This window comes from Alligator sinensis, unplaced genomic scaffold (assembly GCF_000455745.1).
Source record: "Alligator sinensis unplaced genomic scaffold, ASM45574v1 scaffold93_1, whole genome shotgun sequence".
Classification (NCBI taxonomy): domain Eukaryota; kingdom Metazoa; phylum Chordata; order Crocodylia; family Alligatoridae; genus Alligator; species Alligator sinensis.
In genome coordinates this window covers 338,041-354,692 of record NW_005842243.1, presented here as the reverse complement: position 1 = coordinate 354,692, position 16,652 = coordinate 338,041, and the positions used below count along the sequence as shown (strand labels likewise).

Sequence of the window (16,652 nt, the reverse complement as noted above, 5' to 3'; positions counted from 1 at the left end):
TGCACCCCCCCAAAAAAGTTGCCCCCCCCCCCCCCTTGGGCTAAGAGATCAAATTATATGAGTTATCTGGGTTGTACTATACTATACTGATCATTCCTGATGTGTGGTGATTGGGAGATGTGGTTGGGAAACAACTGGGATTGGTGGGAGGCTTTCCTTGTGTGGAAGTCTGGGCAGGGAGGCACTGGTTGGGAGCCAGGGGTGGGCTGGAGTTTCAAATTTTGGGGTGCTTGGAGAATCCTGTCTGTTGGTTGCTTGTTTACTATAACCCACTCTGAGCCATATGGATAGGGCAGGATCTAAATCTAATACATAAATAATCTTACAACATTGTATTTTAGTTTTTAGCACCCAGGCCCAAACATAAAATAGGGGAGGGGAAGAGAGTACTTAAAAAATATACGTTTCCCTTTAATTAAACAACAAATCCTTGTAGACTACCTGTGTAAGCAGGCAGCATATGTATGTTAAATGAGTGCAAGAATCATTGAGCATGACAGACATTGCTCGTACTTGTATTTCTGAATCTGGACTCCTTAAGCTGCCCATCTGTTCCATTCACTTTATTGTTTGATAAATAAGGCTGTTCATTTGCAGAAAGCCCCAGCCGCTCTGCAAGTAGGCTGGTAAGAGCTTTAAAGCCTGAACACCAGCAACTCTTATTCAGATAAAGCTCTGGTTGAGGTCAATGGGAGTTTATAAACAAGAACTGGAAGGTCAGCTGCCAAACAAGGGATAATGCAAAGAGTTAAACACTGCTTTGGCATGTGCATGAAGGGCCTATTTTATTTTAGTGCCACATGGTGGGTCCTCTAGAAAATCATTTGGGCTAGGAAATTTTATTTGAGGCGACTCAACAAAGACATCCTGACAAAGTGGCAAAGCAAAGACAGGAGCAGAATCTGGCAAACCAGAAAGCCAAATCTGTCTACCAGTAGTGATTAAATGGAAACTGAGACAAGAGGGCAGGTTTCGTTTCCATGCTTTGTTCAGACAGGCCAATCAATGCTACTAGGATTCTTAAGGGCAACCCAGCAAGTTGTCTGGTCAGCAGGAAAGTAATTACATTTCTCTTCTCTGGCATAGGATTTGGCTGTTTTGGGCTGCTGCCAGGAAATAAGATTTTTTTCTTATCATGACAGAACTCCTCACCTTGAAGAGGAAGTCCATGGGTAAGTGCCAGATTCCCTAATATACAGTCAGAACCTGACTAGGCAGTAAAGATTCTTGCAACCAGAAGTACAAAAATATACATAAAGACTTAAGCATTACTTAATTTTAAACACTGCTTGAGTTTGCATAGTGACTGTGAGGTTTTTATTTCCTTTGCCCACCCCATTGTTTCTTTTACTTTGCTGCAAAGGTCTTTTTTTTTTTTTTCACTTCTAAGCATTTTTTTACAACATAAAAAGTACAAAACGGATGGCAACACTGCCATCCATGGAGAAGTTCTGCAAGCAAGATGGAGGAAATGTGGATGACAAGCTGTGTAAGCTGTGGGCTGTATATTATCCTTGAATCAGTCCCTCTTGCCAACAACACCTTCATGAAAATTCACTTAATGGTGGTCATGGAGAAGAAAATCAAAAGGCTAGAAATTAAACTGAAGACAGTGATGGAGTTCAGAGAGAATGTGCAGCAGGTAATGGAAGGAAGGAGAAGAGTGGTTGCATATAAAATGAGAAGCTGCAAACAACTACCAAGAAAGATCACCGAAGGGGCAGATCTTCAGAAAAGGATAGAAACCCAAGGAGGCATGTAATTCTGAGAGCAAACCAACGGAAGCAACTGGTTTATGGGGGCAAGACAGAACTGAGGAATCTGTTTAGTGTATTAAGAGATGAAGAGGAGAAATGGGCAGGATCTGAAACTGAAATGGCATGAAAGAAGAGAAGAACAGCCAGCCCCAAAAAGAATGGGGAACTGAGTCTCGGAAAATAAAAAGTGCAGGGCATAAGTGACAATTTTCACCTAATCTGGCCCCTGAAAGTGCTCTACAGCTGTGACCAAACAGGAGTGCACAGCTACAACGCACTTTAAAAGGCCCCAGATCCCATGAAAATCTAAACCCTCATTGCATGAAGACATTTCAAAACACAGCATCTGCCATAACTTGTGTCTGCCTGCTTCCCAGCTCTTTTTAGAATGGGAGGGGGGAAAGGGAGCAAACGGAGTTTGGTTTGGGGTCTGTTCAGCAGCACTGGAGGTTGGGGAACCCCCACAACAAACTCCAGCATGGGCTGCAGATCCCCTAGAACAAAAATCACTCTGCTCCCGTTCCCTCCTCCCATTCTCAAAATAGCTCCAAGGCTGGGAAGGAGGAGGGGCCAATGCTGGGGGAAGCCAGCTGCAGGCTTGCAGCCAGCACCTGGATTCCCTAATCTTCCCTCCCAACTGGACCAACAGTGAAAAGTCAACAATAACTGTAAATGGAAAGGAGAGAGATGCATACTTTCCAAAAGGAAACTTGGGTAAGGTTAGACAGAAACAAGTTAACTGTTTGTACACCAATGCAAAGAGTCTAGGCAATAAAATGGAGGAATCTGAAACTCCTGGTGTGTAATGCAAAACCAGACATCATAGGAATAAGGGAGAGAACAGAACAGTAGCCTAGGTGGAATGCAGACAATGCACGTTACAAACTCTTTTGGAAGAACAGAAATAAGAGGAAGACGACTGTATAAAAACAAGATGCAATGGCTGAAACAAAACAGGAAAGATTTTGATACCACGAATCATGGGAAAATATTGGTCAAACTGCAGGGGACAGAGATCAGTGTGTAAGGAAGAGAGAAGCCAGGGAAGGGGGTTTCCTGTAAAAAAAACAAAAACAACCCTTCTTCGGCACTTACCGTAAAAGATCCAAGGACCGCAGGAAACACAAACAGCAGAAAAACCTGCTTCCAGAGTGAATGCCGGCTCCGGATTGGTCCGTGCCACATCACGCTGCCTATTTCCAGCCCCAGAGAGGGGCAGCCAAGGGAAGAGCCCATGCTGGAAAACACAGACCAGACAGGAACTCCCTCCCTGGAACCGCTCAGCCAAGAGTGAGGCAAGAGACCAGTTCAAGAGAGGGTGGATGGGGATCAGAGGAACCCTGAAGCCGCAAAGGCTGGGATGGCAATGAGAGAGGCAAACTCCCACTATGAACTGGAAACTTACCAAAGTTAAGTAGGAGAAGATTGAGATGAGTAGAGAAAGGAAGTAGGACTGAGGGAAAGCAGCAGGAAACGGAGTGACCCCAGACAAGCTAATACCAATCAAAGCAAAACCACTGCTGCCAGAAAAGGCGAAAAACTTTCTTTTTTTCTTGGTGTGCCCTGAAAGAAATATAAGGGCTAAGAAGGGGTAAGGCCAGGGTGTAGAGAATGGTAGAGGCCCATTTTGTGCCACAAAGCCAGCATGGAACTTTGTTCCTACTTTTGTTTTGTTTTTTCTTTTCTTTTTTTTCTTTTGGGTCCATCCTCTTTCACTAAAACATCAAAATTGTGGTGGGTGAGATTCTAACAACTAGGAGGGGTGTCGTGGTAATATAAAGCCCCTCTGCCTGGGAAAGCAAGAGAGAAAACGTCATCCTGTTATCCTAACATCTATAGCCCTATAGAACCTATAGGTGACAGTGCTACAATTATGAAGTTGATAAGGAGTTAAAGGAGAGTGTGTTGTTAAGTTAGTTATCTGAACAGAGGGCAGTTACTGATGGTGTTGTTTACAGATCAGTCTTAGGACTTATCCTATTTAACTTTTCTATTTGCAACCTTAAAAGTGAACTACATATAAACTCATGAAATTTGCAAATGATTTTAAGCTGGAAGGGAGGGGAATGTTGCCAATCCTAACAAGGACTGGATTATTATGCAGAAAGATTTAGATAATCGTGTGCAATGGACACAAGAATGTAGTGAAATTTAAAAGTATGAAGTGCAAAGTCATACACTTATGGGGTCTTGTAACAAAGCTTTTAGCTAAAAGACAAAATGCATAAATTGGTGAGAACTGAGGAAAGAGAACATATTGGTTGATTTTAGGATGATCATAAGCCACTGGTGCAACGTGGCTGTGAAAAAGGCTAATGACATCCTAAGAACGCAGAGGCATGGGATATTCAACAGAGACAAGAAGTTACCAATACCGTTGTATATGGCACTGATAAGATGCCATTAATATAACTGCATGCATTCTGGTTCCAGTGTTTTAAAAAGATTAAGTTAAACAAGAACAGGTTGAAAAAGAGCCACTAAAATAGTTAAGGGAATGGAGACTCTTTCTTATGAAAAAAGATTAAAGCAGCTTGACCTGTTTAGTTTAACAATATGGAGATTGAGAGCAAATATGATTAATATCAGGGCAGGAGAAAAGCTTTACAAGCTGAAAACCAAGACTGGCAAAAATACAAAATAGCTAACACTAGCTATGGAAAACAAAGTTTTGGAATGGGTTCCAGGCCCAGTAGTGGTGACAAAGAACCTGAATCACTTTAAGACCAGATAAAGTTTGTGAGGGGGATGGTGTGATAAGACAGTGTTCTGGCTCTATAACCACTGTGTGTGATAGTTACAATTATGTATTTGCAATCCCCAAACTATGGAATAGAGGGGACAATATGAAAGGCGCCTAGTAATTTCAAGTTCGGGGCTTGTGGTGATTGTCAGTAGGGGCAAGGAAGACAAATTTTACCCTCATAAATGCTACAGATCTGTGGGAGAGATTTCATGGTTGGGGTTTTCCCCAACTTTTATCTGCAATGCTGGGACAGTGGCCAAAGGCTGCAAGCTATTGATGGATAAGCTGATGTACCTCCTGCTACTTAGAGGACTCATTTTCTAGGCTAGATAGTCTTGCTCTTCCACTCAGAGACATACCAAATCATCACATTTGGGGTCAGGATGGATTTTTTCCACCGAGTCAGACTGGCAAGAACTCGGAGGGAGAGGAGTGGCAGAAAGTTGTTTGCCTTCCTGTGTAACACAGTGCATTCCTGTCCTCAGATTTCATTCCCTGCTGTTACAGTGGCAGAGTATTGCTAATTCCATCACCTCCCCAATTTTTGCCTGTGGCATACGTTATAGGGTGTTCTTGGTGTTTTAGATATTTGTAGAATCATAGATGCTAGGGTCGAAAGGGACCTCAACAGATTATCAAGTCCAAACCCTTGCCATGGGCAGGAAAGAGTTGAGTGCTGGGGTCAGATAACCCCAGCCAGATGCCTATCTAGCCTTCTCTTAAAGACCCCGAAGCTAGGGGAGAGCACCACCTCCCTTGGAAACCCATTCCAAATACTGGCCACCCTTACTGTAAAGAAGTTCTTCCTGATGTCTAGCCTAAATCTGATGTCTGTCAGATTGTGACCATTGTTCCTTGTTATCCCAAGAGGTGCCCTGGTGAACAGAGCATCTCCAGTTCCTTGCTGCGCCCCACTAATGAATTTGCAGGTGGTCACAAGATCACCTCTCAGCCTTCTCTTGTGGAGGCCGAAGAGATCCAAGTCCCTTAGTCTCTCCTCATAGGCCTTGGCCTGCAAACCCCCTTAACCATACGAGTGGCAGTTCTCTGGACCCTCTGGAGGTTATCCACATCCTTCTTAAAGCGTGGCGCCCAAAACTGGACGCAGTACTCCAACTGCAGCTTGACCAATGCCGCATAGAGGGGAAGTTTCACCTCCTTGGATCTATTCATCATGCGTCTGCTGATGCATGATAAAGTGTGGTTAGCTTTGCTGATGATTTCGTCACACTGATGATGCATGTTCATCTTGGAGTCCACTATGACTCTGAGATCCCCTTCTGCTTCTGTGCTGCTGAGAGGGGGATTTCCCAGCCAGTAGGTGTGCTGGATATTTTTGCGCCCTAGGTGTAGCACTCTGCATTTGTCCTTGTTGAAATGCACCCTATTGTGTTCTGCCCACTTTTTCAACCTGTCCAGGTCTGCCTGCAATCGTTCCCTACCCTCTGGTGTATTCACTTCACCCCACAATTTAGTATCATCCGCAAACTTGGACAGAGTACACTTCACGCTCACATCCAAGTCACTGATGAAGACACTGAAGAGTGATCCAAGAACCGAACCCTGTGGGACCCCACTACCCACATCCTTCCAGGTCGATACCAACCCATCCACTACCACTCTCTGGGTGCAACCTCCAAGCCAACTTGCTACCCACTGGACTGTGTAATTATCTAAGTCACAGCCTCTTAATTTATTTATGAGAATGGGATGAGATACCTTATTGAAGGCCTTCCTAAAATCCAAGTAAATGACAGCAATGAAGAACTAAGCCTTGTCCCCCCTGTCTGTCACTAATTGTTCCTGCTTGTTCAGTAGAGTTCCTTGCAATTTTGTGGAAAGGCTTGAAGTGGTGATGTTGGGGATACCTGGGGGAAATGATGGTCTGCAAAAAAAGGGGACTGGGACTTGTTGGCCCAGGCAGCCCTTTCCAGTCTTGTGTTCCTATATTAATCTAAAATGCTTCTATGCAGCATTAGTCTGCTTAGAACAACAGAGTGGGAGGCAGGAATCTGGATTCTATACCCAACTCTCTCTTTTATCTCAATAGGGGGGTGTCTATATCGTCTTGGTCTCAATGCTGCTGCCAGAAAACAAGTCCCGCCCACTCACTCCACCTCTGCACCATCCAAAACCGGAAATGCCATTCTGAGGATGCTCCAGGGTGCCTCTACTTTCGAGGTCTTGCAAGACAGAAGTCTCAAGCCTGGCAGCAGGGGGTGTCAGCACAGTGTCCAGATTTCTGTATTTCCAGGTTTGGTGTATGCAGAGTAAGAGTGAGTAGGTGAGACTTATGTTTTGAGCAGCCACCTCCAGAATAATGTGATGCCAATGTGGAGCAAACCTTATGTTAGGCATTTTGGAGCATGGGGGCACTTTAAAAGGAACTTAGCTGTGAGTGCAAATTGCTTCCAACTCACTTATGCCATCACCACTGCTGCCATCACTCAGTGCTGCCCACTGTGCAAGTGAAACTGCCCACTGCCAAAACACCATTGAAGCCCCCTGGTTCTTCAAACTGGATAAAACGTCTGCAGCGGCCAGACCTTACCTGTGGGCCATAGGTTGCTGACCCCTGCCTTGTGTGATCCTAAGCCAACTGTTTCTACTCCTCTGAGCCTTGACTTCCATATTAGCGAAATGGAAATAATTGTTCTTGACCATTTTTGTAAAGATCTTTGAGAACCTCAGATAAAAGTTACTAAGTTATCAGTTGATGTTACTATTATACAAAGAAAAAAACACAAACGTTTTTAATCGTTTGATTAAAAAGCCTTTCATATTTCTTAACAACTCCTTTCCACAAAACCCTGACAGCTCACAGCTCAGAAAGCCAAGCCAGATTTTTCCACTGCATCTGCAATATCTGTTCTACTTGGGCAGCTGGCACAAAGTGAGAAAATTCATTAACATGCTAATGATGTGTCCTATTTAAAATTCCAGCCCTTATTGTGCGATTAAATCTCTTCCCTTGATGTCTGCCTCCTTATATTGGAGTTACAGGGAGAAATCAACAATATTAATAAAGTACAAAATAGTTGACCAATTTCTACATGAGAGGCAGTAAAAAACCAAAGCATGTATGTGCACGCACATGAGCGCACACATTTATAAATGTATTTTAGGGTTTCAAATTTCTCAGGAAAAGCAAATGTTTATATGCTACTAAAATAATATTATAAACACAACTCATTTCTCAACACACTTACAAATACAAAGCTCAAGCAGAAGCAGGTACAGGAAGAGATCACTATAGGAAAGCTTTGTGGCAGTTGCAGGAATGGAGAAGAGAAGAGAGGAGAGCTTAAGCTGCTGGGGAAGGAGAAGATTGTTCCAAAGATTTTTTTTATATATAAAGAAAAGCACAAAGCCAGAGTAGGAGGATCATAAAGTGACATACCACTGATCTGATTATCTATGTAGAAACAAAAATTGAAGCATCTGCTGCCTATAGTGAAAGATTATCTCCTCCGCTATTAATGTAATTAAAACTACCATAAGTATTCAGGGGCCAAACAGAGGGCTTGTTTTCATAGCTGTTGGCGCAAATTAACAGCACCCAAGCAAAGTTTGAGTGAAAGCAGTCATACTACAAATACAACTTTCTGTGCAATGTGATAGTTTCAGCAGCAACAATCTGTATTCGTAGCAGAGAGAGGCCAATCCTTGTCTTAAGTGTCACAGCACTCTAACTTCAAACCAAGCCCCTGATGCAATAGCTAGTTCAAATGGAAAGCACAACTAATTCCAGCTAGATACATCTATGTGTAGATGAGTTTGAGACAACACTCAAGTTATTTTCTGAGCTAGCGCTGCAGTAAAAAAAAAGTTTACAGAGACATCTGACACTTGAATGTACAGAGGAAAAGATGAAGAAAAATAATATTCTGGAATTAACAAAAAAAAAGTATTCTGTTTCAGATCCTGGAAAACCCAAATCAGATTATTCAGGTTTATTTCTCCATGTTTTTGTTTTATTTGTTACCTCACTTTTAAACAAATTAACATCTTACAATGCTTTTTCTTTAAGCAAACTGAAGATAATTTTACATCAAAGATAGCTAAAATCATGACAGGCTGCCTTCTAAGGATAATGGTAATGCATGTAGTAACTCACTTTACAGAGTCTGCTACTGCCTTCTAAACTCAAATTAATAAGCAGGATATTATACACATTTGCATAATACAGATACTCTTTAACTTGCCAGCCCATTGTTCAGAAGCTTGCATTTAGCCTTCAGCACTATTTCCCATGTATGCTTTTCTTAATATTCCTGTTAACCATAAAAGGGGGTCAGAGCTGTGAGTGGTGGGATATTAACATTTCCTGACAAAACTTAAAGTCATCATTTCCACTGGGAGTTCTCTTCTCCTCCCTCAGCTTTTCTGAACCAGCATTACTACAAAATAGACTTCATGATGAGTATTGATGCAGCCCAAAGTCAGTTATTCAACTCATTTCAATTGTCAGTTGCTAAAAGTTAACTGCAACAACAATCCTAAAAAAATCATCCTCATCACCAATCAGACTGCCATTGGAAAGGGAGAGCAACATTGAAGGGGGAAAAAGAACCAGCAATCACAGAAAAAGCCTTCTCAGTGGTTATATGCCATCTGCAGTTTAAATTATTCTGTAGTAAAAATCCCATTCCACTTGCTTGTGTTTTATTTTTCAGACATTAAAGTATTAGGTGAAATGACAACTCATTCCTAAAACAGAATGTCTTGTTTAAAAAAATACAATACCTTTATCGCAGTAAAAGTGAAAGTTTGGTTTTCAACTAAATTTCCTAATATTTAAATCATGCTAAATGTCCATGACCTAAAGGACGATCTACCTCATAAAGAAGAAAATAGGTTAGATGATACAATGAAAACAAAATATTAACATTTAATTATTTATGTACTTTTGAGTAATTTTAGCTCTATAAGTTTCATTTCACACAGGAAAAAAGCTTTCTGCATTTATTCACAAACTATCACAATTATTTAAAGAAAGTCTCTAGGGTACAAGATGCCAATTTTTTTCAATCTACTATAGTTATAATATGCAGTAGGTATCAACAAAATATCTATAATTAAATAAAAAAAAAAGAGGGACAGGAGGAAGAAACTAACAATCTTTAAACTGCTACCAATTCTGGTACTTCAGTAAACTCACATAGATATTAGTCTAAAAGATTACTGAATACAAACTCAGCTGCAGTATGTACCATTGGGAAAATAATGATTTAAAGAAATTCCATTTGGTTAACTTAGACTAAGTAGTAATTCGAAATGCACAGCTTTGAAGGTGACAAAGCTCTTCAATCCACTGGCAAACCCAACTAATAATGAAGCATGCTGCATTATCTACTTTTGAATTACATTTCCTGAGTACAGCACGTACATTTTGAAGGAACACAAATAAAAATTTGTATGCCTCTTCTGGATCTTTTCTTGTTTCTAATAGAATGGACACCTATCTAGCACTGTAGAGGACTATTCTTCTTTCCATTCTTTCATGTAATTTTAAAAGCAAGTCTTAATGGCCTACAAAATCTCTCTCTCTTGGTTTTAAGGTAGCTTGGTTGACTGGTTACCTAGGAAACACAAGCTACTGTTTTCCAAGAGAGCAATACTTGTCCCTCTTCCCCTACCCAAAAAACACTCTGAGGTTTCAAATCCTTGAAACTAACTCTAAACCTTTCCCAAGAGTGCATCTCTCAGTTTGCATTTTAATGTTAGAGGAAATGCAGTACTCATACATTTGTAATCAATTAAATACTGCTCAGGTATTTGTTTAAACAAGCCAGAAAGCCACTTTATCTGATAACTTCAAGAGGGGATGGCAGGTTCTACTGCACCTAGAATTATCCTTGCTACTTCCTTACTCTGTCAATTGCATTTAGATGATCACTGGTCAAATATCTTTTTTCTGCTGTGAAATATAGTAAGTCACATTGTTGCTTATGTTTAGATGCAAGTTTTAACTGCTAAACCATTTAAATCCTCCTTAATCTTTGATTTAAGTAAAGACCTTTGTTTTCAAAACCTTGTGCCTGACAGAGAATTACATCCTTTCACAAGGCACACCTGAACTCAACATTCAATGGCATTAAAGGCTCCCTGCAAGGGCTGCTACTGCTGTGAGCAACCCAATTTTCCAGAGGCAATGGACAAGTTTATAGACAAGTTGTTATTTTATCATGTATATGAGGTAGATGCATATAAACCAATATTATTAAGTAGGTTTCAGCCTGAGAGACTTTTTAAAAACCAGGGCTAAGAAAAATGCTGGAACCATTCTGCACCGAATGTGTACAAAGCCAGAAAAAATGTCACTCATGAATGACAAGACAAAGCCTGACAGCATGTTCAACCTACTGTTTATCAAGGTCCTGCCAAAATTTCCCTCCTAAAAAATGGTACATTCTGCATGTCACATTTCACAGGGCTGTTCATCAAATCAAGCAGAATCCTGGATCATCCACAACAGAGCACAAGCAAGGCTTCAATCATGCGACAGCTGGTGAACTGCTTACCAAAGGCAGACTCCCCCTGCTCCAGTTCTTGTTTCAGTCTGTTGTAATCTTCTTTAATTCTCTCTAATTTTCGGACATTTCTGGCACTCAGTACCAAGAGCTCTTGGAGAAGTCCCTCCAGCCCTTCTTTCTCAGATGTTAATGATCTAATTTCTTCTGCAAGATCCTTAGCAGTACAGAAATTACGTCCTGCAGATGCATTTGGAGAGCAGGGGTGGACAGGAAAAGAGAAGGAAACAAACAATTGCAACATCAGTAGATTACATAGAAAACATGGGAAATTAAGCAACTAAACATCCAAACAATAGCTTCAACAGCAGTAATGAAAGCCAGGAAAGTTTTGAGTTGGTCTTAATTTTTCTCCTCTACTGAATCTTATTACAGGCAACTCTCTCAATAACCCACTGAAAAAGGTTATCCAAAATGATGGTTTATCTTGTCTCATTCGCACACACATAGCATCACAACCTTTTAAATGTTTGTGGAGAAAATCTAATTTGAATATTAAAGTTGAGGGAAATTTCACACTGTGTAATTCATGGGTCATTACACTGCAATCTATCAGATCATCACCAGGTTTTGCAGTGTATTTCAAGTCATAATATGTTTTAAATGGATGTTATCAATCTCTTAGACTGAAAATGCATTTTCTTTGAACAAAGGTAAACCACTAAACAGTATTTCATAAAGGTTTTTTATAAACAACACACACTTTGCTGGTTACATTAAATATGTAATTAAGAAAACAATGAGATCACATGGACAAAGTCTCAGCAGTCATAAATCTCTACCTCTGTCTCTCTGTGACAGGTGGAGCATAGAAGCCATGCAGGATTCCTCATGTTCCCAGATCACATTGTCCTCACATTAAGTTAAACACGCAGCTCTGCTGCTAGCCTGCTGCTGTCATTTTGATATGTACATTTAACCTCTCTGCATCTCAGTTTTATTCAATGAAGATAATAACACCAAAGTGCTGTGAGGATGAATGCATCAATGACAATGAAATGCTCAGATAGTAAGGGCTTGTCTACACTAGAAAACAAATATACCAGAATTGAAATAACACAATCCCTATAGTATGGACACAGCTTCATCAGTTTCAGGCTATTCATAGACATAAAACTTTAAATCATTTTGAAGCAGGGGTGGGCAAAATATAACATGTGGGCCACATCCAGCCCGCCAGGCAGTTTCATCCAGTCTGCGGCACCCCGCAACGAATTGTGACCCGTCTAGTCCTTCTGCCCACGAGGGTGGGAGCGAGGCATCTACACCCACCCCCAACATTTCCTATTATGCCTCACCCCCACCCTCGTGGGCAGAAGGGCCAGCCCCGCTAACTGAGGATGGAGCTGCTGCTGTAGGCTTCCCCGGCGTCCCACTCCCTCCAGGCAGTGGGTAAAGAAGTGGGGGCAGGGGCAGGGCTGCAGCTGGGTGGGAGCATGGAGTGCGGGGCTGGCTTCAGCACGGAGCCATCACCCAGGGGGGCAGCAACAGCATGGAGTTCAGGTGGGCAGCATGTGGGTGTGAGGGGGAGAGGTATGGAAATCCCTCCCATACCCCTCCATGGTGCACAGCCCTGGCAGGCAATGGGGGGCAGCAGTAAAACCGGGGGGGAGGGAGGAGGCACTCTGCTCGGCACTGGTGCCTGGCTCCTGACTCCGGCCAGCACTGCGAGGAGCGCACCCCTGCGGGGCCATTTGTTTCCCCGGCACTCCCCACACTCACAGGGCACAGGGGGGAAGCCACAGGCACTGGAGCAGGCTGGGTCAGGGAAAGCAACTAGCTCCAGCGCCTGAGGCTTCCCTCCTGTGTCCCACAAGTGTGGGGACTGCTGGGGAAACAAACGGCCCGGTAGGGGCTGTGCTCTTCGCTGTAATGTGCAGCACTAGCCAGAGCCAAGCACCAGCACCCTCACCTTCTGCTGTGCCATGAAGGGAGTGGGGGGGGTGGTCCCCACACCGCTCCCACCCTCCCTCACCCTCCACAAACCATGCACGCAGACAAACAGACAGACACACACACACATGTCCCCCCCCCAGTATGGCCTGCGTTGACTACAGAAGAGGACAGTGTGTTCCACAGTCACTCACCCACACCCCACAAACGCCACATAACCCCCAACATACCCTACACCCCCACACAGCCACACTCCCTCACAAACTTCCCCCACATGCCCCCCACACCCTCACCCCACCATAAACACCCCTACACCCCACCACAGACCCCAACCACACCCACCCACACAATATAAAAGACTAAGAATTTATTTTTGAGTTATTATGCAATCATCTCTATATACAGTACACAAACACAAATTATGACAAAATATTTTTAAAATAAAATTTAAATATGTTACGGTAGGTGTTTGACTTTCAGTGTGTAATTTGTTTTTTTTCTGGTTCCCCCCTCTCAAAAGGAATACTACCAGGGGGCAAGGGCAGAGACAAAAGTCAAGGGTTAAGGGTGGGACTTCTGGTCCCAAGATGGCAGTCAGAGAGTGGGACACCTGGCAAGGGGCGAGGCTACTCATGCAGCCCTCGACAGCTCACCAACCCTGTTAAGCAGCTCTCTGCCTGAAATAATTGCCTGCCCCTGTTTTAAAGAGTTGGTACATGGACTTGTCATTCACAAGTATACACCAGGTGTCCCAATTTAAGTTTTATTTCTCTGCTTCCAGATCAGTAAAACTGAGCTAATCCCCTCTAAATTAAACCCATAGAAAATAGTTTTAATTTACAAAAGTTTAGGTCCACTTCAGCTTCATTGGGCAGATATAACAGTTACACTGAAACAGCTTATATCAGTACAATTTGTCTAATTAAGTTTTAGGTCTGTCTACTAAAGGTGTTTTATACTGGTATATGTAAACCCAAACAAGAAGGGAGATGAGCAGTCTGACAAAAATCACTGTTATGCAGCCATATCCACAGGTATAATTATGTCAGTTAAACACACAGGGAGTGTCTACACGCAATTAATGCAACTGAATAAACTCCGGCACAGTTCACACCAGAACTTACTGCTCCTGGGTGCTGCGTTTGCATGTGTGCCCATAATTGCAGCATGTTGAGCTGGATCAGAGCAGCCCTGGCTGCTAAGGGACCCAGGAGTCAGCCTGCCAGCCTGGGGCTGCTCTGACCCAGCTTAAGATGCTGAGGATGGGCTAGCTGGGGCATGAGGGTACCCCAGTGCAGGGCTAGCCAGCAGGTAGTCTCTGCACTAAAGCACCCTTGTGCTCCAGCCAGTCCTGTTAGCATCTACATATGCATTGCAACATACTAAATCATGATACCACAGGATAGTACTTGTGTTGACATGTACTATCCTACAGTGGAATTTATTATGTTACTATGGCCTAATAGGGCTGCATGTGCAGACACTGAGACTTCACTGCAGAGCTAATTAGTCAGCTCCACAGTAAAAAACTTGTGTAGATTTACCCACTGACACACACCCCTTAGCCCTTAAGCAGAATACTTACAGTAAAACTTAAAAGTAGGCCAGCGCTGAGGCAACAGCAGCCATGTAAGTACCTGGACACAACATTTATAAGTGTCCTGCTGCCTCTTGAAACATTTAGGGATTATGTCTTAACAGGGAAAGGCATTCAGGAATTACAGATTAATTTCTACCTCTAAATACTGTGAAGCAAATCTACTATTTGAAAATTAAGAATGAATAGATTACAGGAACCTGAAACCATAGTAGCTTTATCTACACTACAAACATCATCCACATGATAAAATATACTCTTAAACCTTTCCTTAAAGTACAATAAATTGCTCCCTGTGTACAAGAAATGATAATTTTTTAAACAAATATTTTCCTACTTTAAGAAATATGCCACAGCATCAACCAACAATGAACTAAAGTTGGCAAAATGTCATCTTCAAACGTAAAGATGTGGTGCATATTTTAATTTAACCATAAAAGGGGAAAGGACTCTCAATCCAATATCTTGTCCTTTACTGTAAATTAAAGAAGGCAACCTTAATCTTTTCTTGCTTTTAAAAAATTCTGCCTTTCTCTTGCTCCATCAGTATTCCACATGCCAAACTTCAACCTATAACAAATATCTTCAGCTAAGTAATTCTAAATCTTAAAGAGCATGGTGTATAGCTGTTACCATGCTTTTCTCCATTAATTCACTGTGCAAATATTGTAGTCCTAGTCTATAAAAACGGAGGAAAGAGAAGAGGACTTGTATAGATGCCCAAAGTTTAATGAACAGCAGATAATCTGGCTATCTCCAAGTCAGTAAGGTTGACAACAAAACAACAGTTTCTACTCCGAATGAATGTCATTATGAATACGAGCACCAGCGCACAGGAGTCTTAATAAAACATGAAAAAGGAAAGATTCTTAATTCAAATCTAGAGCTTTTTCTTTATATTTCTGGAAAAAAAGCAAGGGAAAATGTATGACATTGTGTATAAAACTTTCATATCTGTTGAATGATTCTGAATTCCCAGAGGGAAGATTAATATCAAAACTCAGGCAATGATGAAATGGCATTAGATATATGCCCATAAGGCAAATCTACCTGATGCAGCTTTCCCTGATAGCAGAAATATGTCCATGATGAAAATTCAGAAAAGCATATACAGAGCAGTACACCACCTCCTGAAGGTGTCATCAATGAACTCCTGACCTCAATCAGAGTAACTAAAATAGGCACTTTCTAAATGCCACAAGGAGGTTGATTATATATGTTACACACACACACAAAATATACTTAGCTGCTAACATTAAAAGATGTCCTTTTGCTTTTTGACAGATTGAAAGTCACTTTAAATTGCTACAGAAATGTTCTTTATATATTTGTCAAAATATTTCATTTTCTTAATTTCATAAAATGTATCAATTTGATAACTAAATAATAATTTTACCTAAAGGAGTATACTTTATTGTTTTCTTGTGCACATGGAGCTAATTTTTTATTGCCATGCTGCCAAGATGAACATTTTTGTTGGATCTCACTCAGTAAGCAAGATTACCTGTCCTCAAATAACAGAAACTAACATCTACCATGAAAACCAAAAATTTCAAAGGAAGCAATGTCAATGATTCAGAAAATCAAAATCAGTAGTGGAACAATAAAATGAATGAATCAGGTTAAGCAGAAAACCAAGGTTTTGATCACTTCCAGTTATTCAGAAACCTATGGCAGGTCTTACAAGAGTAACTGTTTCATCCCCCTCCTTTGCTCAAACTCCAGTTTAGAAAGTGCTACATGCTTACACAGAACTCTTCTGCTGTTCCGATTAATGTGGTATTTTTATTTTGTTCTAAACTACTGCAGAGTAAATGTGATCCATTAAATTACCGCCAAGTTTCAACCCAGCGATAACTGTTATTTCAGTAGTGCAGATGATATACCATATAATAATGTATGTTATATATAAAAACCTAACTGTACAACGTTACCCCAGATGGGTGGAACTAACAGCTACATAAACCTGATAAAAATATTGCAAGATTCATGGAAATCTAGGCTAAGTAGAAACGCTCAAAAAAACATTGGCAGAAATGCTTTATCACGCTTTACTTAAAAGTGTTATAAGTCTGAGTGTGAGCAGATATTCACAGTTCAGTGCCGGGGGGGGGGGGCCCCCCCCC

General features: G+C 41.6%; 1 protein-coding gene across 2 annotated transcripts in view; it reads right to left on the bottom strand.

Annotated features, from left to right (window-relative positions):
- The window catches only part of DISC1 (DISC1 scaffold protein), a 370,273-nt gene that overhangs the window by 183,757 nt on the left and 169,864 nt on the right, over nt 1-16,652 (bottom strand). For both annotated transcript variants that reach the window (XM_025208657.1, XM_025208658.1), the window contains exon 10: nt 11,028-11,216. In XM_025208657.1, coding sequence (XP_025064442.1) covers nt 11,028-11,216 — 189 coding nt within the window. The remainder of the gene's footprint in view (nt 1-11,027; nt 11,217-16,652) is intronic.